The sequence below is a fragment of the Spermophilus citellus genome, assembly GCF_964194105.1.
Source record: "Spermophilus citellus genome assembly, chromosome: 5".
NCBI classification, from domain to species: domain Eukaryota; kingdom Metazoa; phylum Chordata; class Mammalia; order Rodentia; family Sciuridae; genus Spermophilus; species Spermophilus citellus.
Window position 1 is genome coordinate 97,991,501 of NC_138186.1, and position 24,965 is coordinate 98,016,465.

The 24,965-nt window shown below is 32.5% G+C and overlaps 1 protein-coding gene across 2 annotated transcripts in view; it reads right to left on the bottom strand.

The window, feature by feature from the left end:
- Nucleotides 1-24,965, bottom strand: part of RNGTT (RNA guanylyltransferase and 5'-phosphatase) — a 226,184-nt gene that overhangs the window by 186,094 nt on the left and 15,125 nt on the right. For both annotated transcript variants that reach the window (XR_014021908.1, XM_081293720.1), the window contains exons 3-8: nucleotides 23,575-23,678; nucleotides 23,387-23,475; nucleotides 13,604-13,679; nucleotides 12,087-12,327; nucleotides 4,227-4,336; nucleotides 2,961-3,062 (exon numbers count right to left, since the gene is read on the bottom strand). Coding sequence is in view for 1 of the 2 variants with exons in the window: in XM_081293720.1 (XP_081149846.1) it covers nucleotides 2,961-3,062; nucleotides 4,227-4,336; nucleotides 12,087-12,327; nucleotides 13,604-13,679; nucleotides 23,387-23,475; nucleotides 23,575-23,678 (722 nt within the window). In the remaining variant the exon portion in view is untranslated. The remainder of the gene's footprint in view (nucleotides 1-2,960; nucleotides 3,063-4,226; nucleotides 4,337-12,086; nucleotides 12,328-13,603; nucleotides 13,680-23,386; nucleotides 23,476-23,574; nucleotides 23,679-24,965) is intronic.

Below are 24,965 nucleotides of genomic sequence, written 5' to 3' on the forward strand. Positions count from 1 at the left end.
AAAGCAATGGAATATGACTGTGTGTCACAATGAAAGAGCTGAGGTAGTTCAGAGACCACATGTATCACCAAACCTAAAATAATTATTGGGAGGCCTTTTATAGAAAAAGTTGGCTGAGCCCTGGACTAGAGGAAAATTTAAAATTGAAGGTTCTGTTTTAAGCAGTCCTGACCATGCATTAGCTAACACAAAGCCCTTCAAATATGCAGTTTTCAATATAATTCCTGAATGAATAAAAGAGGGGATTCCCAGACCGGACCCAGAAGAATGGATCTTTTTCCTTCTAGAAACATTATACAAATGTATATTGCTTAAATAGATGTGTTATAAAAAGCTTAATTGCCATTACATCTCCATAAATGTCTAAATGGCTTTTTTTTAATTTCTGCAATTATTTTTCTTATAGAGCTAGTCTCACATTTACTTTATATATTTACTTCTTCTTGAAGCAGAGTTTGTCTGTATGTGTGCGCTATATAACTTAGTCAGAAAGTGCATATATGGATATACATGTACACGCATAAAAACTAAGAACTATTTTTGAGTATCTGTATGCTAGGTGCTTTAAATGACGTCACTGAATTTGTTTGTAATTACTCCAAAGGTTATCATCCCTATACTATACAAATCTAAACACAACAAATGCTTTCTAGAGTCTATCTGGCTTTAAATCTAGGCCTAGTGTATATTGTTTTCCTTGAAATATGCTCTATTTTAAGTTAATGCTAAAGGATTTACCAAAATAAATAAATAAATAAAAGGATAAGGTTATATTTTTCTTTGGAAATTAACTCACATGAAATCATGGTTTCTTTAAATCTCAAAAACTATACAACTAGTACAATGCTTCTATCTTAATGTGAAGACACATATAGTTTTTCACTTATTAATACAATATATATTTGCTGAGTGCCTGCCATATAAGTGCCAGGTACTAGTACTGGGGAAAAGGTGGTTCAAAAGCCAGGGATATAGCTCAGTTGGTAGAGTGCTTGCCTTGCATGCACAAGGCCTTGGGTTTGATCTCCAGCACCACCAAAAAAAAACAGACAAAAGTCCCAGAAATCACAGAGCTTGCTTTCATCAATTATCAGTTCATTACAAGGCTCTTCTTCATCTAATAGCCTTATATTTTTCCTAAGTCAAATAGTCTGTTATCTCTTAGCATAGTATTTGCATTATCATAGTAGCTATAAAAAATAATAATTTGGTTTTTACATAATAATTCAGAAACAGTTAAAATTTATAGTATTTAATCTCAGCGGAAAGAATAAAATGTGAAGAAATTAATTCTAAAATTTATATTTAAGTACTAAGTCTTCACCACTATACTAAAGACTGGTAATTTCTTTTTATTGCATTGCAAATTCTACTACTAAACTTAGTGCACAGAAAATTATATTATAAAATTCTAATTATCTTTTCCCAGAATGCCTTTAAAAAGGAGTATTTCACAATTATAAGACAGTTCAATTCCAACTGTAACCATAGAGCCCTTTAATCACTTCTTTTGGTATTATATTTATACTCAAACAGAATGGACTCAATAAGTAGAGCCATGAAAAAAAAACGAAAGAAGAATCAAGTTAAAAAAAAAAAAAAAAAAACTTGAATGTATTTTAGGAATGGTCAAAAGGCCAATGAGTTCCCTTGAAGTAACCTTCTTTGTTTATATAGGAGTTTTCAGTAAAATTAAAGATCAATCCAATTAAGTGGCATCAAATCTTATAAAGTGTCTATCAATTATACCTGTTATTCTTTCATTGAGAGGCATCTTGTTTAGCTTAGAAATGGAAGTCGGGAAACAGTATTAAATTTCAATATACTTTCACTAATACTATATGTAGTTTAATAAAATGTTTTTCTCTTATCACATGCATAAAATACAGTTTCATGAAAACTTTGAAGCTATGGTTTTAGCTTATTTAATCTACAGAAAATGACGGCTGTGTAAAACTCATTTGATCAGTTCTATCAAAATAATCAGCCAAATCATTCCCATTATTTGATAAGAAAAGTCTGGCTTCATTCTCATTCCAAGTACACAAGTCAACATTCTTAAGCTGATTATCTCACATCTGAATTCTGCTAGGAGGTATAGACAGGCATATGCTGGCAGATACAAAGCCCTGCCACAACTGTCTCTGGATGAAATAAGATGCTTCAATACCACTTAAGAAAGTTCTCTTTGATCTACTGGAAATCTCCCTCAGGAGAAACATTCTTTAAACAACAGCCAAAGGGAAAAAAGAAGTCTTTAAAGGAAAGATAATCGCTTCCAACTCACTCCCATTATCCTACTCAATAGTAACATGAACTGAGAACATCCCAACCCAATCTAAAAGATTTTATTGCTAAATCCAATATATGTTTCTCTTCTATATAAGATGTAACACTGTTGATCTCTCTCCTCTTTGATCAAAGTTTACTTTCCCTCAGCTTCAGTGACAAATCTTTCTACTGGTTTTCTCTTACCTTTCTTATTCTAAATAGCAATTCCTTCTTTTACCAAGTAGTCTCTCCACATCCCTTTCCTATGTTATTGCTATATTATTGTCTCCTACATCTGAATTTTCTATACAGATTTTTCTTCTACGGCCTAGGTCCAAATAATCAAATTTCCAAAGGATAGTAAAGAAATGATATCCACAAAAAAGTGTAGTAGGCAGTAGACATATCAAAAATCATATTATTAACAGAAAATGATTTCAAACTTAACATGTGGAATAGATTTATGTCAAAGTAAGAGAACACTAAAACCAAAAATTTAGCAGAATGACAAATACATTACACAGCTTAGAATACCAGCAAAACAAAAACTATACAATTTTTGAAGCATATTTATTTTGCTATCAAGTCAGAAATTCACACTCCCAAAAGTGCAAACATACCCAAAAACAAACTAAAATTCTTACAGCATTACAGTTATTTGTATAATTTTTTTTAGAAATCTAACTTACCGAGTACCATCTGCTTTCCAGCTTACTTTATATGGCTTCTGCTCTAAAAGTTTAATATTTTGCTTGTCCATGGAAACAGGCTGTGCTCCAGGGAATCCAGACCTTAAAGAAGAACATTCTATTACTAACACAGTTGATAACCATTCAAAGTAATGCATGTCTTAAACCAATCTCAAATGAGTCACACATTTATCAAAATATGCTTCCTATCAGGAAATCAGTTTCAACTAGAACAATATCACCTTTCACAAAAACACTTAAAAAAGATTGTCATGACATTTTAGAACAGAAGTTTACAAGGTTCAAAATGCTATTCTATAATTATTGAGCTAACTCTAAAATACTAGTATAGATGATTAAAATGGCAAAACAGGTACATTCACAAGTCTTTTACTTCAGGAAAAAGTTTAAATTATAACTTAATTACCTTACACTATCCTAGACCCCATATTTCTCCATTATGACACTGCCAATTTGAAAAAACTCTACAGAGTTGGCAAATTTCTCTTCCAAAGATGCCCAGAAGTGACAGAAACAGAAGAAATATAGGTCTAAAACTTAGGGCATATTGGCAAGGATTTAACACAACATTAAGGCCAATGCTATTCATTATTTTCACCCTTTAGCTAAAATTATTTCTAGCTAGTTTATCAGAGCTGAACATGCCAGGAATAAAAGTCTTTATGTTAAGAATTTATATTATGTTAGGAAATTATATTAGGAATTTTCACAAATAACAATCCTTGTTTCCTAGTGTTCAAACTATACTAGAATTTTCTGCCACAGACCAAGATCTGAAAGTAACAGATGAGAGGAATAAACTCTCTACTGAGTCCTCTCCCATGAAATGTCTGATAAATATTTTCAAGTCATAGTAGGGAAAACATTTTAAAACTGACCTTCCCAGGTTTCTAATTACAAAACTGGAGAATGAAGCACATTCAAATTTTACCTATTCTCCCTGAATAAATTGATAAGACCAGCCCAAATATTCAAGTCAGCACCAATAGAATCAAAATGAGAAAACAAGTAATAGATAGTGACAACAGTAACTTCCTCTTACTTTCGAAAGATAAGCAAGACATCTAATTTTGACTCAATTGTCTGGGTATTACATTGACTACCTTGAAAAAAATCTGACAGTTTTTTTAGCATTTCATGTAAACATATCATCTTTAAGAAATAAAGAAGCTATGTCAATGTCTGTATTAACTTTAAATGTTACAGAGTAAGAAATTTTATTTAGAACTTTAAAATGCTTATTACCCTTCCCAGCCACAGAATTGATGACACTTCTGCTGTACTTCTCCTAACTTTGGTTGAGTTGTTACTTGAGTTACGCCTCTAACAGTTACACCTTCCAAGAAAATGGCACCCTTAAAAAAAAGAAAGAAAGAAAGAAAAATATTTCATTACAGATCCAATCCATTTACAAAGAAGAGATAAATCAGTTTATATTCACAAATCGAAGCAAAACAATATATAAAGCAGAAATGGTCTGTTCCAAGAAGCTTCCCAAATTCCCCAGTGAATGTACACAAGTTCTCCTTAAACAAACATTATTTTCAACATACATACACAAGCCCAGTAAACACAAAAGCCATGTTAGCAATTCTCAGTAATCATGACAGTAACAGTAAGTTATTTACTGAGAATCAAGCAGAGTATGTGGTATTCTACACTTTCTCTAATCCTTTCAACAACTATGAAAAATAGTGGCATATTTACTTAACAGATGAGTAAATGAAGTATAATGATTTCATTTGTTCAAGGTATAAAGATTTTATTTGTTCAAGGAGTAAATGATACCTGACATGGTGGTATATCCTGCAATCCCACCTACTTGGGAGGTTGACAGGAGGATCACTTGAACCCAGGAGTTGCTAACAAGCCTGGGCAACTCAGTAAGACCCCACCTCTTTAAAAATAAAAATTTTCAAAAAGATAAAAAGGAGATAAATGACAAAATTTGAATCCAGGCCTACCACTTATGCCAGTCACTGATGGCAGAGGAGGGGAAGGGAGGGTATTAACTGGTGGAATATGGAGTTTAAGGAGGTAAACACCCAAAATCTGTATCTTTGTAAACTAGAATAAGAGTATAACAGTAGAGGCAAAGGGACTAAGCCACAGTCTTTAATGAATCGACATAAAAGTTAGATTATCATTTATTGAATTTTTAATCTAAGTTCTTTAACTTAAAATACATATATTTTATCTCATAGCAATATTTTTGAAATATCACAGAAGTGAAGCAAATAGAGAATTTATACATCAAAAAACACGCCCAGAAATTTTAAAGACTAAAATAGTCTACGGCTGGGGTTGTAGCTCAGCAGTAGAGCACTCATCTGGCACATACAAGGCCCTGGCTTCAATCCTCAGCACCACATAAAAATAAATAAATAAAATAAAGGTATTGTGTCCAACTACAACTAAGAAATAAAAATATTTAAAAAAAAAAGAAATAGTCTAGATTTATGCTACAATTACTTTGAGATCCATACAGGGGTTGGCACTGATCTCAAGAAAAATCTATTAAAAAAAAAAAAACTAGCTGTTAATATAATTAAGGAATAGGGCTGGGGATGTAGCTCAAGTGGTAGCGCGCTCATCGGGGGCATGCCCGCCGGCGGCGCTGGGTTCGATCCTCAGCACCACATACAAACAAAGATGTTGTGTCCACCGAAAACTAAAAAAAAAAAAATATTAAAAAAATTCTCTCTCTCTCTCTAAAAAAAAAAATTTATATATATATAATATATATATATATATATAAAAAAATTAAGGAATAAAAAGTATGATCTACAAGCTGTAAAGATCAACCTTCAGGCAAAGACTTGGCAACTCAATCTACTTGGGAAGGGAAAAATATATACATAATATTTGTCCACATACATCCATGTCAAATCTAGCAGAGTCCAAGTCCTTGTCAGCATACAGTGGTCCTACTTCCTGCCCTTAATTCCAAGTCACTTTTCATTATTATCTATCTTCTGTTTTATCTTCCTTAGATAACTAGACTTTAGAAAATTAGCAAGTTTGCCCTGAAAACACAAACACTACTACTTTTTTTTTTAAGCAAACAATTAAAAGGACTAACAGGTAGGTAAAAGGTTTAAATATTAAACAAAGTGGTGCTTGCCCAAAATATTACCACATAAATATTCCAAGTAAATTCACTAAGTCGGGCTGGGGATGTGGCTCAAGCGGTAGCGCGCTCGCCTGGCATGCGTGCGGCCCGGGTTCGATCCTCAGCACCACATACAAACAAAGATGCTGTACCCACCCATAACTAAATAATAAATATTAAAATTCTCTCTCTCTCTTTAAAAAAAAATTCACTAAGTCTATGCAGATGAACAAATTCAATATTTTTAATTTAACAAAGCCAATAAGTACTGAGAATCAGTATAGATTTAACTATTGAGTTTAATTTTAAAAATAATAATCCCAACCATGTAGTAAATGTCTGTCATCCATTTATTTTACTTCTTCCTTAATCTATCCTACAATTCTTCAACTTCTTTTTTAGCTTCCTCTATTTTCTTCTTGTAATAATTATTAAGTGAAAAGAAAGGCAAATTAAGTCCAATAAAAATAGTATGCTGAATTTTATACACTATGATATTTAGTAACTTTAGGTTCACAAAATTTCCTGTTTATCATTACAAAAATTTCCTCTGACAAAAAATATCATTTTTATAGTATTCAATATGTAACAACTTCAAGGAAAATCACTAATTCTAAATTATAAACAGCAATGTCTTAAATCAGGAACTATTTTTTAACATACTATAATTAAACTTTAAAATCACTGACATTTATTTTCATTTTTCAATACATTACTATTTCAGGTTGTGACAGTAAAGAAAAATCAAATGCAAAAAAAAATTATGTATCCTTAAAATGAAAGAAGTTATTTCATAAACAGTGTCCACCAGCCCTAAAATGAAAACTTGTAAGATTACCAAAAGCAATACAAAAAGAAATGAATCATTCTTTCACGGGTAAATTCAGGAATTTATTATATAAGATGAGGGTAATTAATATGTGAGAGACATCTGTGTATGTATGTGCACATATGTATATGTATGTGTTTACAAGTATGTATATGTAGTAAGCACATTTTACAAATGAGGAAAATACCTTAATGGTTTTATTCAAAGAAATGATCTGACATCAGTTCAAAGGAATAAACAATAATTTTAAGTTATACTCTTGCAATTCAATAATGGCATATGCTCAAAAGATAAAGAGGAATCTTAGTAATATAAGAACAAACATAGCACAAGCATCACTGTTATAAATCCCAGAAATCACTGTAAGAATTCCATTACTTCAAATTATAGTATCAACTTAAGAATTAAAAAAAGAGAACATTTTTTAACAAAAAATAAAGTCTCAAACCAAAATAACATCATTATGTCAAGAGATGTTAGCTATAAAATAATTAATCAGTCTTGGCTCGCCTGTATTAATTATCTCCAACCTCAGATGGAAATAAAATGTAAATGAAAGCTTTTCCAACCATGAATTATTTGCCAATTAATTACATTATGCTTCTCATTGCTGTCAACCATGTCAACTACTGTTGACATCACCTACAATTCAACCCTCCAGTCACCTTTCCTTTTTTTAGTTGTATATAAACACAATGCCTTTACTTCATGTATTTTTTAATGTGATGCTGAGGATGGAACCCAGTGCCTCACACATGCTAGGCAATCACTCTACCACTGAGCCACAACCCTAGCCCCCTTCTTTCATTTTTGATGGTTTTGTCCTCACTGCTTTAGATTCCCCTCCTTGCTTTATCTAACCACATAACCACCTTCCCTAAAAATTTCCATGTAAATCCTGAAATTCCTTTTTCAGAAATAACTTTCCCCTGTAATATCAATTTTCTTGTTGAACACCTAGAGCCTATATCTGAACCAAAACCTAGCTCTCCCTAAAGAGGGCTATTTCCTCAAAGCCTCACCTCTGGACACTGCTGCATTGGGAACCAAGTCTTCAAGGACATGAGACTTTGGGAGACATTCTATATCCACACCATAACAATAACTTTCCAGGTCTAGACCACAGTATTATACTAATTTCTGACTATATTTCTATGCTTGAGTTCTACCCATTTACTCATGATAAATCTGCCTTATTATTCAAGCTAATTTGAGTTAGTTTCTTCTACCCCTCTCCCGAGTCTGAACTAATAAAACCATCTATATATTAAAGAATATTGCCCCACATTCATGTAGTTGATCTTTCTCCCCATTCTAACTTCTATGATTATACTAGTAACATCAACATCCACTGAGATAGCTTGACACATCAAATAACCCAGCTTAGTTTAGTACATTCATTGTCAGTGGCCTCCATTTTTTGGCCAATTTAACTCACTTCAAAACCAAAGTATGATCATTCTAAATCACCTCTATCTTTTGAGTCAACTCAACTAACATTGAATGCCTGCAACACTCCAAAATTCTTTGACTTCCTACATTATGTAGTTTAATTCTTTTACTCTATAATTAAACTTTAAAATCACTGACATTTATTTTCACTTTTCAATAAATTACTATTTCAGGTTGTGACAGTAAAGGAAAATCAAATGCATGTAGTTCATCTTTCTCCCAACTTTTCAATTGCAAAAACTAACAATCCTTTCATTCCTCCCATTTCCCAATCTACAGTCCCCCCTACCTAGAATTACTTCCTATCCAGTCTAGTACCTACACCTGTTTCAACTATTCCCTGTCCCTATATCCTCAGTACCTCTTAGGCTTGGAGCAAACCCTTATTAAAAAGCCCCAATCATAAGTCAACCTCTCATTAGTCTTCTCCACTCATGAATATAGGTAGCTAAAACTTACCAAGAGGAAAAAAAAAAAAATCACAATCTCAGTTGCCTTAGTGCTGAGATCTTGCTGAACATCTATTTCTCTGTCTTCTCTTGACCTCCTTTCAATTTCATCTCCTCAGAGCTTTCTCCATCACTCATTCCCCAACCTTTATTTTCAATTTCATTCACTCCACTAGCTCCTTATCCTCAACTTACAAAAATGTTTCAGTTTATACCATACTAAAAAGTCTTTTCTGACTACGTATCAAGCAATCACCTTTATCCTGTCTTTTTTATCATAACAAAGGCATTTGAATGAATAGTCAATACAAATGTGCAGAAAAGATTTAACAGGACTTGCTAGCAAAATTGGCCCCTATAGGAATCTAACTTTCAGTGTTCTCAGTTAACTAACAAGGGTTAACCATGCTAAGATTATTTATGTCAACAATACAGTTTATGCTAAACAAATGCTTTCCTTCTGAGATCCTGGCATTTTGGTACCTGCTTAAACAACCAAGACATCAAAAAAACCCTAGTCACTAAACATCTTAAAAATCCCAGGAGAGAAACATATATCCCTCCCTCCCTCCCTCCCTGCCCCCCTCCCTCCCCCCACCACCACACACACACACACAGCTACAGAAAGAGTAAGCTTGAAATAATTCTTCATGGGAAGGAAACAATGTAAGAAAGCCAGCACATAGACTCCTTCAGACTGCACTTGTCTTTGTTCCTAATGATTCCACTGTATATCTTCAGTACATTACTGTAATAAATCTAAGCTATGAGTACAACAATAATAGGTTCCTTCATTCCTAGCAAATCCCCAAAAGTGGGATAGTACTAAGGACATCAACACAACTGTCTCCACTTTCTTACTCTCCATTTATTAGCTTTGTAAAATCACTACTCTGACCCAGCTAAAATCACCACAAAAAATAATCCTCAGATATTTTCTATCCTTATTTTATTTTGTCTTCCTTGTGACATTTCATACTTTAAATCACTCACTACATAATTATTTTTAATTCATTATATATATTTTAACTCCAAACTATTTTTCATATTTGACATTTCTTTGTCCTTTTGTGCTGCATCCTGGAAAATTTTTATTTAGGAGATGGGGCGGTTACTGGAGATTGAACCCAGGGACACTTTACCACTGAGCCAAATTCCCCCATTTTTATTTTGAAACAAGGTCTCAATAAATTGCTGAGGTTGGCCTCAAACTTACAGTACACTTTTTATCAGCCTCCAGAGATGCTGGATTATAGGTGTGCTTTACTACATCTGGCCCTAGAAGAATTTCTTAGTTAGATCCTCCAGTTTAATCATTTCCTCTTCAGCCAATTTCATTCTGCTATACAGTCTACCTACCTTTTTTTTTTAATCTTATCATTTCCAAGATCACTAATTGGGGGTTCTTCTAATAGTCTGCATTATTTTATGAACTGACATTGTTTGCTTTATCACTGAGTTTTCCTCTGGTGTTAACTACTAAGAATAGGCTAGTTCTGGATGAAGAGGAGAAAGGAAGAGGGAGAAGGAGGAGGAAACAGTAAGACCCCAGTAAAAAATGAAGCTCAAATACATTTATGTTAAAGAGAGGAAAGGGGGAGATCCAAAAGAGAATACATATACAAATGCACAGAAAAATTAGTATAGAAGGATAACCAAAGAGCAGAGAGTAATTTTTAACTCTACATACTACTAGATATTTGAATTTTTATTTTCAAAAAGAGCTTATCTTCGTGTCATTTGTATTTTAAAATTAAATAAATGGGGAAATTCTTCAATAAAAATGCTAGTGGTTAATATAAAGGTTGAAGGATAGTAAGTTTTTTTAGTTTTTAAACTTTCTTTAATGTAACTATATTGCTTTTGAAGTAAAAGCAAATAATTCTAATATTTACAAATTATGGCTTGAAATGAGGGGGGAAATAAATCAAAACACTACATAAAGCTATAGAATTTTTTCGTAACTCTGCTTCTAGAAGTATAAGCACAAACACTGTCAAAAATTATCATTCCAGGGGCTGATGCTGGGGCTCAATGGCAGAGTGCTTGCCTAGCATGTGTGAGGCACTGGGTTCGATCCTTAGCACTGCAGACAAAAATAAATAAAATAAAGGCATGCTGTCCATCTACAACTCCAAAAAAATTAAAAAAAAAAAATATATCATTCCATGCCAGGTGAGGTAGCAAAGCCTTTAATCCAGCGACTCAGGAGGCTGAGGCAGTAGGATCGAAAATTCAAAGCCAGACTCAGCAAATGTGGGATGCTAAGCAACTCAGTGAAACCCTGTCTCTAAATAAAATACTAAATAGGGCTGGGGATGTGATTCAGTGGTCTGGTGCCCCAAGTTCAATCACTGGTACCAAAAAAAATTTACCATTACTCACCATCAAACCAAACTTAATTGCATTCTCCAAAATGGGAGAAAGATGTGTGCTTTGACAATGGCAAGCCAGTATATAGACTAATTTTGCAGGTACCAGAGGCTGGACAAAACACTAAAAATGCCTGAAGATATAAGAGAATTTGAAAGGCAGTAAGGACCTGAAGGGTCAAGAACTCAAAGGGAAGAAAAACCAAAGAGGTAAGTCAGACCTCAACACGATTTTTCCTCTCTAGGATTTTTCTCCAGAAGCACTGTTAACAGATTACCTCTCAACTAATGTCTAAAGAGTTCAATCCCTGATTAAGTCAATGCTCTCTGCTCTTAATCCTCTCTGAAAAATAAATCCTCTCTGAAAGAAAATCAGAACCTCAAATTATGCCCATAGTTTCTCATAATATCTAATAATTCAATCAAAAATACTAAGTATGAAAAAAATTACAATTGGCAAGTAATCAAAAGGACACAAAAAGAAAAACGAACAAAGATCCTATAGGAGATCCACACTTTCATTATCTGACAGCTGGGCATAGTGGGGGACATCTGTAATCCCATATATAAAAGAATTTTAACTATGTAACAACTTTAAAGCATTAGTAAAAATTCTTGCTAAATATTTGATTGGAATTTCATAGCACTTTATTAAAAAATAGTAAATTTTTATTTTAATATCTAAGATTTCTTTGGTTTACCTAAGAAATTTAAATAAGATGAATTTTCATAACTGCAATTTTTCTCTTAGAAGGCATACTCGTAGCTATTAAAAACCTTTAGAAACTTTCAGATACAAACCTATCTAAAGAAATATGGCTACCATGCCATTTTTCCTAAATCTCAAAAAGTTTATAAGAAGGTTAAGAATGTAAGATTTTTAAACATTACCAATTTTAACCGTTCTTTTCTCCTCTTGCCAAAGGAAGCACTTGACCCAGGTTCTGATTCCTTTTTTCCATCCTCATCTTCATCTTCATCTTCATCATCCTCAAAACACCAATCTGGCAATAAAGGTGGTGGTGGTGCTTCCTCTATATCACCATACCGACGAAAAAGTTCCTTCAAATAATCACCCTTATAAATTCCTGGTGGTCTGGCTTGGGCAAAAGTAGCAACTGCTGCTTCAATACTACGGAAAACAAACGCCATGCAATGTCCTCACTATTCTCCATTTGTTCAGACTTATCAAAACTTACTTATATTCAAGACATCACAAAGGATAATAGAGGTTTATAAAATGGATAAACTATAGTCTTTACCCTCTAAGCATTCAAGTATTAAGGGATAAATTCATTCTGAAATAGTTTTAATATAAGGCATACTGACAATTCCTCAATTCTAAAAGTACATTTCTATAAGCACATTAAAGATGTGAGTAAGAGGTCTGGAGTTGTGGCTCAGAGGTAGAGCACTCGCATAACATATGCGAGGCCCTGGTTCAATCCTCAGCACCAAATAAAAATAAATAAAGGTATTGCATCCAACTACAACTAAAAAATAAATAATAAAAAAAGATGTGGGTAAAGTCACTGAAGAATTTCAATAAATTTTTAAAGGTTAAAGTCTTACTCTAACAGAAGACAGCAGTCAACAATTGTATAATAATGTGAACAAAAATAAAACATGTTGTTTTTCAGGAATTTCTGAAAGACCCAGGCACTGAGAATGCAGGTCATGAGAGAAAGGTACACATGGGCTAAGTATGGCCTAAAAGTCTGGGGTTACTGTACAGAGTTTCTCAATGGCCAGAAAGCACAGGAGGATGTATAAAATGGAATAAGCACAATGAGATGTGTATTTTGGCTGATTATATTCAAAAAAGGACCTACTATGTAAAAGGCTTTATAAACATAAATAATGACAATCAGTCAATGAGGAAATTCAATTAGTAATATCTTATTCTCTTTGAAATTTTAGGTAACTAATGTTCTAATCTCTCTAAAATATATGTTTCTCTAAAAAATATATGATACAAACAACTGATGCTCAATAAGGATGTACTGAGTGGTTTAAATGAAATCCTATTCCAAAAAGATTTCCTTCATATAATATTATAATTTGTTCCTAGTACTTAACAGCTATACAAAAGACAATATTTAGAAGGGAAATAACAACAGCAATTTCCAAAGCTGAATATGAACACAAAATATTGAAAAAAATCTATCTCTGATAATTCTATGAGAAAAAAACATGGAAATGTAAATACATAATTTATGGAATTTGTAATCACTCAACTAATGTGCCACTTAATACAAAACAAGCAGGTTAATCTAAAGATTAATCATATTCAAAATGAAAAACATTTCAAATTATATTAATCATGAACTCAAAAAACTTGGCAATATAATATGCTACAACTAAAATATCAATAAAAATTTTTATCAATTATAACAAGATACAAATACCTCCAATCCATCTTCTCCACCAAAAAGGCACATATGAGGAAACCAGTGCGATTGAAACCATGGGTACAATGAACACCTACAAAATAAATTAACTTGGTTAAAATTTAATAAATCACAGCAGAGGCTACATTTTGCTTTAAAATTCCAAATTGTCATCAAAACAATTCAGTTATTTTATAAAATTACACTGTACATTTAAAAAGCTTGAAATACATTCTCTTATAATTTAGTAACTTTTCAGTTCAAGTTGCTTAGAATCTAATTTACAGCATAGGCTAGAAGTTTAAATGTAATATATTGGTTTACTGATTTAAAATTGTCTCTAGGGTATAAGTATAAAGTATCTTATATAAGGAGTTATTTTCAAATTCAAAAGGACTCACACAAACACACATAAGAAACCTCTATTCCACATATTCTGGAAAAAATTTTCCGGCCCTTATAATCAATGACAAGCATATGAAAGATAGAAATCATGTATTTTTTTTAAATCCAGAAACTAGAGCAAAACCAAGAAACTAATGGAAATATAAATTCATCTGAAAGTTGATACTAGTAATCATTCAAAGTGACTTGACACAGATAATTAACTGATGAAGATATAGTATAATAAAAATAAAACTAGCCTGAAGTTCTCTAGAAGCCAATTTGCTTATAGTCTTTCAAAGTAAATTTTTAGAAGAAAGAAACCTAGGGTGAAAAGGAAACTTGATTTTCTGAAATCATCTTTTAGGACATATTCAAAATTATTTTAACTACTTATACAATAGTTTGGTGGATATTACTAACATGAAAACATTGCTGCCAGGTTAAATGACCCTTGAAGATCTCAAAATAAAGTTTTTCCTGTAATATCTGGGCTTTTTTGTTTGTTTGGTTGGTTAATTATTTAAGATATTTCTTTTTTTTTTTTTAATGGTCTTCAAAAAAAAGTAAACTTTCTCCTTTGATCTTTGTTAACCTTAGTTTTCTATTTAGGCAGAATTTAAATTTTAGTGAGAAAAGTTAAATAGTTTACTATTGCTTTTCATCTTTTCTCATTTTAATAAAAGAATGAATTTGCTTTCACAGATACAAATTATATACACTGTATATTAATAGTATTTCTATGGAAATAAATAACAAATGGAATCCATAAATAAAGTGAACACTCCCTTAATAGTAAATTTTACCTCCCACCCAAATTTGTACTCTTCTCCATTAAATTTACTCCTCCTTTGTATATGTAAAAAAAAAAAAAATTCTCTGCATACACAGTTCATCTTAGAATGCAATCAAGCTCAAATATAGAAATAAACTAGCTAAAATTACTAAACTTCCAGAAGAAAAATCTTCACCATCTTAGAAAAGATTTCTTCAATAAAACATTTTTTAAAGTGTGAAATAATATGAAGTAATGATAAACTAGGTTATTTCAAAACAATAAATTTTGCTCCTTGAAAGATACCATAGGGCTTGCTTCAGCAGCACACACACTAAAATTGAAATGATACAGAGAAGATTAGCATGAATCCTGAGCAAGGATGACATGCAAATTCATGAAGCGTTCCGTATTTTTCTAGCCTATAACAGCTCTAAGTGTAAAAGAAATTATTCAGAGATACTCAAAAAAGAAGGAAAGAAAGGAGGAAACAAGGGAGCAACAGAGGGAAGGAAGGAGAGAAAGAAGGGGGAAGGAGGGAAGGCGGGAGGGAAAAGAAAAGATGCCATTAAGAAAATAAAAACATCAGCCCAGGGGCTGAGGTTGTGGCTCAGTGGTAGAGTGCTTGCCTGGCAAATGTGAGGCACTGGGTTAGATTCTCAGCACTGCATATAAATAAAATAAAGGTCCACTGACAACTAAAAAATACCTGAAAAGAAATCAGCCCCAGAAATATTTTCAATACATATAACTGGAAAAGAATTCATAAGGAACATTTACAGGGCTGGGGGTGAAGCTCAGTGGTAGAGCAATTGCTTAGCATGCATTGCCCAGCATGCATAAGGCCCTGGATTCAATCCCCAATAACATAAAAGGAAAAAAAAAAAAAAAAAGAATAAGAACTCTTACAGTTCTTTTTTTTTCCTTTTTTTTTCTTACAGTTCTTTATTGCTTGTTAATTAAGACAGCATAATTTTTTTAAATCTATGCAAAAGATTTGAATATTCACTTTTTATAGGAAAAAAAAACATGCAAGACAAAAATGTACATGATTAACTACCAGAAAAATGCAAATTAAAGGTGTAATGAGACCTTACCATACAGTCATTAGAACTGCTAAAATTAAAAAGACTAATCACATAAAATGTTTGTGAAGATGCAGAGAAATTGAAACCCTCATACACTGTTAATGAAAATGTAAAATGGCAAAATCACTTTGGAAAACAATTTGGCAATTACCAAAAAGTTAAACACACACCTATAACAAGTGACCTGCACATTCTGATCCTATTTAATGAAGAAAAATAAAATGTCCATGTAAAGATTTGTACATAAAGTGCACAGTAACACAAAGGCAAATGTCCAGAGTAATCTTATTGACAATGGCCAAAAACTGCCAACATCTCAAATGCCCCTTATCAGCAAAATATATATTCATACAATGAATACTTAGGTAGATACAAAAAAAGAAAACTATTAATAAATGCAACAAGGATGATTTCAAAACCACTATGCTAAGTGAAAAAAGCCAGATAACAAGTACATATATAATTTCATTTCCAAAAAAATTCTAGAAAATGTGAACTAGCTTATAATGACAGAAAACAGAAAATGACTGCCTAATCTAAACCAAGAGAGAAGAGAGAATGGACACAAAGAAGAATGAAATGCAAACACTATGAATCATGACTGTGGTTTCATCAGCATCTTATATCCATCAACTCATCAAATTGGACATTTTTTAAAATGCAATTTAATATATATAAATGGTATCTCAATATGTCATCATTTTTTTTTAACTTGATGCTGGTTCTAGTCTGCAACTGGCATTAACAACATAATCCAAATGTTAGTATTTATCAATATTGTTCTCAGTGACTGACCTTACCAAAAAATAAATATAATAAACTTGGCCAGGCACAGTGGTCCATGCCTGTAATCCCAGGTACTTGGAAGGTTGATGTAAGAAGATCACAAATTTAAGACTAGCCTCAGCAACTTAATAAGACACTGTCTTAAAAAATAGAAAGGGCTGAGAATGTAGCTCAGTAGCAAAGCAACCCTGGGTTAAATCCCCAGTATGGACAAAAGAAAACAAAAAGTTATACATTTGATATATTAAAAAATGCACTGGTGTTGTGGCACTGAGTTCGATTCTCACCACCCCATATAAATAAATAAAATAGATCCATTGACAACTAAAAAATATATTTAAGAAAAAAAAAAAGGAGCAATAACCCAGGCTTAGTGGCACTCACCTGTAATCCCAGCAGCTTCCAAGACTGAAGCAGTAGGATCAAAAAGTTCAAAGCCAGCCTTAGCAAACGCGAGGCACTAAACAATTCAGTGAGACCCTGTCTCTAAATAAAATACAAAATAGGGTTGGGGATGTGGCTCAATGGTCAAGTGCTCCTGAGTTCAATCCCCAGTACTTTCAAAAAAAAAAAAAAAAAAGAGCAACACAATATCACTGTCATCTCATTTCTATATTAAGGAAAGATTTCAAAAAAAAATTTTAAAAAGGAAGGATTTCTTTCAACAAGATTTTTGTTACTTAAAAGCAAATTTGAAAACCACTATCAACAAAGAGCCAAATGATTAATTCCTATATCCATAAAAAAAACAGAAAATGATAATGATCATGAGTAATTTGAATAAAAATCTTTTTACTGAAAAACCCTCAATATACAAGGATATAAAGGAGTTGCAGACAGTAGGAACTATCTTCACAAAGGTAAATGTATGAATCAAAAATCACATATGGATTAAAATTTTAAAAATTTTAAAAGCACATATGGCAAACTATAAATAAATCAGAATGGCTAGAGCATGGGGTATAATAAGACAGTAATACCTAATGCAACTGGAGAGACTGAAAGGGTCCAAATCCTGAAGAAACCTGAGCACCATACTATAGAGATCATTAAAAATAATGGAAGAATACTGAGGAATTTTAAGCATGGAAATAAAAATTATCAGGCTTTACAAAAAGCCAGAATGGAGAGAACAACAATAAAGGCAAAGAAACCATTCCAGTAGTTAACGTATGAAATGATAAGGATCTGACTGACAAGCCTTATGAAATGGGAGCATAAGAGAGACAGACTAAAGAGACATTTAAGGTTAAGACTCTGGAAGCTGAAGGGCAAATAACTGTCAAGATTGAGAGAAAAGATACATTACCAGTCTTTGGTTTTTGACTTAAGTGACTGGTTGAACAGCGGTACCATTTAATAGGTTAGGAAATACAAGAATTTTATCAGTCTTACCAGTAAGACAATGAGTTCAACTTTCAAACATGATGAATTTAAGATTCTTATGGGCTTACAAGTAGTTGATAAAAATCTTCCAAGAAAGTTCTGGATGGAACTGTAGATTCAAGAATAATCATTAACAACTATAGAAGAGATGTGTGATATGGATAAGACCACTGAGAATGGATATGTAAAATTGCAAAATCAAGGATGGAATCTAAGGAAAACCTACCTTTCAACAATAGGAAAAAGATAATCCATAAAAAAGAACTGAGAATGAATGGTCATGACCTTAACAAAACAAAGAGAACAGGGTCATACACACAGAGAAAAGAGGAAGTTTCAAGATATGGGTATTCACCTGTTTAAATGTCATATAATGATTAGAACTGAAAGTAGATTTAATTAAGAGTGCTGAAGAACAAATCCAGACTGCAATGAAGTAAACAGATATAAATGGATCCAAGTACAGATTCTTTCAGAGTTGGCCGAGACTAAACTGTGGCTCAGTAGTAGATACACACCACTGTGGTGGGGAGCGGGGTGGGAGAGGCAGCACATATGACACTCTGCTGAGGGATGGGGAACTGCAAACAGGAAGAAAGGCCTGGGTAGGAGCTACCAAACAAGATATTTAGATGTTTACAGACTAAGGAAAGGACCTAGTTAAGTAACAAATATTAACAATAAAATTGAATTATTCAACTCAAGTTTCTGAACGGAAAAGATGAAAAATGGAAACCATCTTTGAACAGAAAGATCCTTTAAAAATAAATATCTATCATCATAAAATTCTATTAAATTCCATTATCTCTGTTGCCTTAATTTTTTTAATTTGTTTTAATTAGTTACACATGACAGTATAATGACCTTGACATATCATACATTTGAATCAGATGGGATATCATATCTCATTTTTGTAAGTATACAGGTTGCAGAATCACATTGGTCATGCATTCACATATATACTGTTCACATATACATTTTTTTAAAATGTCCTCGATAATCACAGAGCCAAGTATGATGGCACATGCCTATAAACCCAGGTGAAGCAGGAAGACCATAAATTCCAGGCCAACATTAGCAAATTAGCAAGGCCCTAAACAACTTAGAGAAACCCTGCTATCTCAAAATAAAAAATAAAAAGGGCTGGAGATGTGGCTCAGTGGTTATACACCCCTGGATTAAATCCCTTGTATCCAAAAATTAAAAAGTCACACAAAGATGTTAGCTATAAACAGATTTTTTTAATTCAACATGTATCTTAACCCAACATGTTGATATACCTCATATTTTCAAGCCAACTTTTAAGCCACAAGTATTTCAATATTAGATGTGTTTCAAAAAAAATACTACGGCTTTTGTATCCAGTTTTCACTCTAGCAAGATTAACTAAATATTTTGAGTAGAAAATGTAAGAAAAAATAATTCTTAATAATGTAAGAATTACTAAGTAATAAATCATGTGAAAGTGTATAATTTTTTAAAATACCATTCATTTCTCATTTAATAACTCTTTACTATGCAAATACAGTTTTAGTTCTAATGTTCAGTTCTCCATCAAAATATAGAGGACTAGAGTTTTAAAAGTAAGAAGTATGAAATTATAAAACCAACAAACTCTATAGAAAAAAATGTGTGCACATGATGTAAAAAAATTCCATTAACTAAGTACACTACAAGCTTAAATATATCTTTTTTTAAATATTTTTTAGTTGTAGGTGGACATAATACCTTTTATTTTTATATGGTGCTGAGGATCAAACCCAGGGCCTTCCACATTCGAGGTGAGCACTCTACCACTGAACTACAACCTCAGCCCTTAAATAGATCTTTGATGTTAAAAAAATTTTTCAGTTTTCATTTCATTATGAGAATGGGTCCATCTAGTGGCAAATAAGACATAGTTTAAAACTAAAGACTAGTTCACTATTAACAACTTCAAGGAAACTTCTTAATCAAATTTGACTTTATCTTCTAGGTAAGCTAATCAAATGAAATAAATTTATATACCACTTAAAATCAAATTAATGAAAGAAAAATTCCTCAGCCAAAAACTAAAACAATGAGGTATAGCTATATATATGCATATGTTGGATACAGAAATATCAATTAGGGAGACGTGACTAGTAAAGAGCTGGTGGTGATATCTTCTTAAATAAAATCTGGTCTCAATATATACAACTTTCATTCTATCTCAATAGGCTGATAAATTTTTAAGATAAAAAATACTACTTTTCCACTAAAAGCAACCAGTTTCCTTGGAGAAATAATTTACTCCAGGTCTAGAAAACATCTTTTACCAAAAAAATCAAAAGAAGCCATAAAAGATTGAAAAGGTGATATCAAAAAGATACCACAAACATGAAGGGGCACCCACTGGCAGCAATCTGGATCTCCAAATAAATATTCACTGCAACTGACTTAAATACATCAATCATACAAAATTCATGAATTTAATTTTGGATACTCCAAAATTAAAATTAATCGGTCACCATTAATTTAAAATTGAGAAACAAAGAATCAAATATTTAACTTGCTTTTTCAGTACAAACTGCATTTCAGAATAACCAAGTTGTTGAAAAGAAATAGGTTTTCATCAAAGAATTCCAGCTAATACATAAAATAATTTCAAAATATCATTTTTTAGATAACCAAGGAAATCTAAAATTAACTAGGTTTCAGATGGCATTAAGAAATGTATGTCTATTCTATATGGTATAATAATTGCACAGTGATTACATAAAACCTGAAAGTCCTTAACAAAGACTCATACTGAAACATTTTTAGTGAACTGACATAGTATCTATGATTTCCTTTAAAATATTCAAAAAATGAATAAGGAAATGGAAGGAAAGATTAAAAAATTCATCAAATGATAATTTCTAAAGCTGAATAATGGCTACTTGGGTTTCATTTCACCATCCTCACTAGTTTTACGTGTTTGAAAATTTAAACTAAAATATTAGGTGTACTGCCCCAGGGAAACTAACAACTAGAAACACCTGACCACAAGGTTTTCAGATTTGGGACTGCACAGTTAAAGTTCTTCCTAAAAATCAGAAAATGTTTCAGGCTTTTATATGTTTCAAAAACTTTAAATTTCACTAAGACTATAAAATCAACCAACACCCACCCCATCTATTATCAACTGATAATTTAATTAACTCTCAACTCTGATGGAAGAATTACAAATACACCAGCCACTTTAGAGATGGTTATTTTTAAACCCAGGACAGCTTTGAAAATAAATGTATGTGAATTTTGCCACATCACCAATGTCTACTATTGGTTACAAGTATGCTTCCACATTATTAAAGTAGGCCAATATTTTCAGATCCTAAGAGTCTTTAAACTTAACTCTTTAATATCTCTTGTTTAAAAGGATGTTATCAGCAACCAACTCTATGGTCAGTTTCTGTTATTGTCTTCAGACTATTCAGTAAATAATTGACAATACACCCTGCACTCCTGAACTCAGCAGGATCAAAGCAAATCTACTTCAAACCACTATCAACAGAATCACTGTCAGTAATATAAAACAAATAATATATAATAGTACATGCTATAGCAGGTTTTATGATTTTTATAACCTGTAAAATACTAAACTTGAAAATTTTTCCTATCAGTCCTTCTGAGAATATAACTGCACAATTTATGACAAGGGAGGACTTATTTTCCTAAACCAGGATTATAAATCACTGTAAAATCATGACATCTGATTCCAGATGTTAATTCTTATTGCCAGGCATGAGGGCACATACCTATACTCTCAGCAATCCAGGAAGCTGAGGCAGGAGGATCACAACTTCTAGATCAGCGCCAGCAACTTGGCAAGGCCCTAAGACACCTGGCCAGACCCTGTCTCAAAAAAGCATCCCTCAGTTCAATCCCCAGTACTTACAAAAAAAAAAAAAAAACTGTCCCCCTTTAAATTCATTACTACTGGTTTAGGAAAACAAGTCCCATCCCTGGTTATAAATTGCACAGTTTTTGTGTCACATATGTCCTGAACTTTCTTACTAACAGTTTTTCAGTTATTCTGTGAATGAGGAAAAATATAAGCTACTTAAAATCAAATAAAGAAACAAAACAGGAGCTGGGAATGTGGTTCAGTGGCACAGTGCTTGCCTCGCACATATGAGGCACTGGGGTCAATCCTCAGCACCACATAGGAATAAATAAATAAAATAAAGGTATTGTGTCCATCTACAACTAAAATTAAAAAAAAAAAACAATAAAATTTGACAATAAGTATTATCAAAAATATTTGAAATAAAAATATTTTCAAATATATCCAAAGAAAAATTAGAAAGTAAATGACTCAAAGAATTTTCAAACAGTACATGTGAGAAGTTAATTTATGTCATGTAGCTATCAGGAAAAGAAAGAATGATTCAAAAAATTGCTAAAACAAATGATTAGTAATGTAGAAAAATTTAAATTAGATTCTTAATTTAAACCATATGATAATATAAACACCAGAAAAAACAAAAAAAAAAAAAAATTAAAGTTAAAACAGGGCTGGGGATGTGGCTCAAGCGGTAGCACGCTCGCCTGGCATGCGTGCGGCCCGGGTTCGATCCTCAGCACCACATACAAACAAAGATGTTGTGTCCGCCGAGAACTAAAAAATAAATATTAAAAATTCTCTCTCACTCTCTCTCTCACTCTCCTCTCTCACTCTCTCTTTAAAAAAATAAAAATAAAAAATAAAGTTAAAACAAAGCTTTGAAAATTCAGAAAGATGACTCCTAACAACATTTTTATAATAATGAAAAATTTGAAAATAACTCAAATATCATTTTAATTAACTGTTAAGTAAATTTTAGAAATTATGTACTATCTTCTAATTTATTATCTAGATCTCCCACACTAGAATTCAAACTCCACAAAAACAGAAATTTTTTTTCCATTTTCTTCATTGATGTGTTCCAAGAGCCTATGGCTGGCATGGAACAGCACTCAAGTGAATCTCTGCCCAAGAAACTGTCCATCCACAGGGGAATGAGTATAATGTAGTACGTTCGTATGTTTGAATACTACTACAGATAAATTACATCACTCTTAGAAATGTAATGAATGAAAAAGCAAGCTTCAGAGAAATACAAACAGTACAAAATGTAAACCAAAAAAAAAAAAATGTAGTGTTTAAGATAGAGGTTTTCTAACATTATACCTGAATGGGAACAATTAGGGCTTCATCTTAGAAATCACAAAAATTGTGAAAATATATTTATTATAAAACTCAGTCTCTTACTTTAATAAACACTACTTGGTAGTTATTTAAAAGAGAAAAAACAACTTCCATATCAACCAACTTGCAAAGAATGAACAGAAATGCAAATACAAAATAAAATATTCAATGGTGGTAAAGCCAAATGTTACCTATAAGTTCAGGTGGATTTCTTTCATTAAACCGCTCACACAAACGAATGAAAGTCTCAGTATTCTCAGTCGTAGGGCATTCACCATGTCTAATAATACAGGGGGAAACATTTTTTTTTTTTTAGAAAAAACAATTTACAAATTTCAATGAAAAGTTTCAATTTAAAGACTCTTAAAACATAACTTACCCTTTACACTGAAGTTTTATATATTTGATTCCTTCTTTTTCTATGTCATTTCTGTCATAGAATCTTGAAGTATTTGTCAGGTCCACCAACAAGCCCATTTTAACCTTAAAAAACAAAAAAGCAGATTTACTAGTAACTGAACAAGTTAGCTAGCCAGGCCCTAAGCAATTTAGCAAAGCCCTAAGCAACCTGTCTTGAAAAATAAAAAGCAACCCTGTACTAAAATAAAAAAGGGCTAGGGATGTGCTCTGTGGTTAAGCATCTCCAGGTTCAATCCCCAGTACCAAAAATAAATAAATAAATAAACAAGTTGATTAAATGGCAGTACTACAGTTCATCCATCCACATTGAGGGAGACTTTTTGTTCACTCTGCCACTGAACAATTTACACTGATAGTACTACTTGGCTAAGTGTTTTTCAAGACAGAACTTAGCAGGCACTCAATGAGATAAATTAACCCCTAAACTAATGAAGGAAGAGGAACATAAGCTAAACAGACTCCACTCTGAACACCACAATAGCTTACCCAAAAAAGAAAACACTGGTGCCAGGTGTGGTGGCACACACCTGTAATCCCAGCAGCTTGGGAGCCTGAAACAGTAGGATTGTGAGTTCAAAGCCAAACTCAGCAAAAACTGAGGTGCTAAGCAACTCAGTGAGACCTTGTCTCTAAATAGAATACAAAATAGGGCTGGGGATGTGGCTCAGTGGTCGAGTGCACCTGAGTTCAATCCCTGGTACAAAAAAAAAAAAGAAAACAAAAGACTGGCATAGTTTTCTGCATCTATCTGTGCACCTGTGATTTATTAGACAAGAGACTGGAGCAGGAAAAGCATCCGTCTGAAATATGCCACAGATCTAGCTTCAGGCACACGTCACCCCAGCATTCCAAGAAACCATCACCAATCATTCTGTTCCTATCTATTGAATATACCATACTATATCCCATACATAAAATATTAGACAAGTAATTTATACCATATTTATGGCTTGTGCATTCCCCTATTAATAACCTTTCTATCTATTTTCTGAAAATACACTATAAATCCTAAAGTTATACTCTTCAAAAAGATGCAAGGTTAAATAAAAAGAGACTTTCAGGCAAGTATAAGAAAACAATTTCCCTCCTCCCTTCCTGGATATCATTAAAAAAAAAAAAAAAAAGTAATGGTTTAAAAAAAGAACAAAAAATAAATAAATAAAACCCAAGCCTCATTTTCAGTGAATATAAAAGGCATATAAAATCTACACATTCAAGACAATGTCTAAGATCTGCCAAAAAAAAATTAAGAGCACTGCAGAAGCTTTACGAGAAGGAGGAAAAAATAAGCAGACCCAGGAGAGGCAGAGTTTAGCAAATACCAACAAAAATACATTTCCTGGGCTGGGG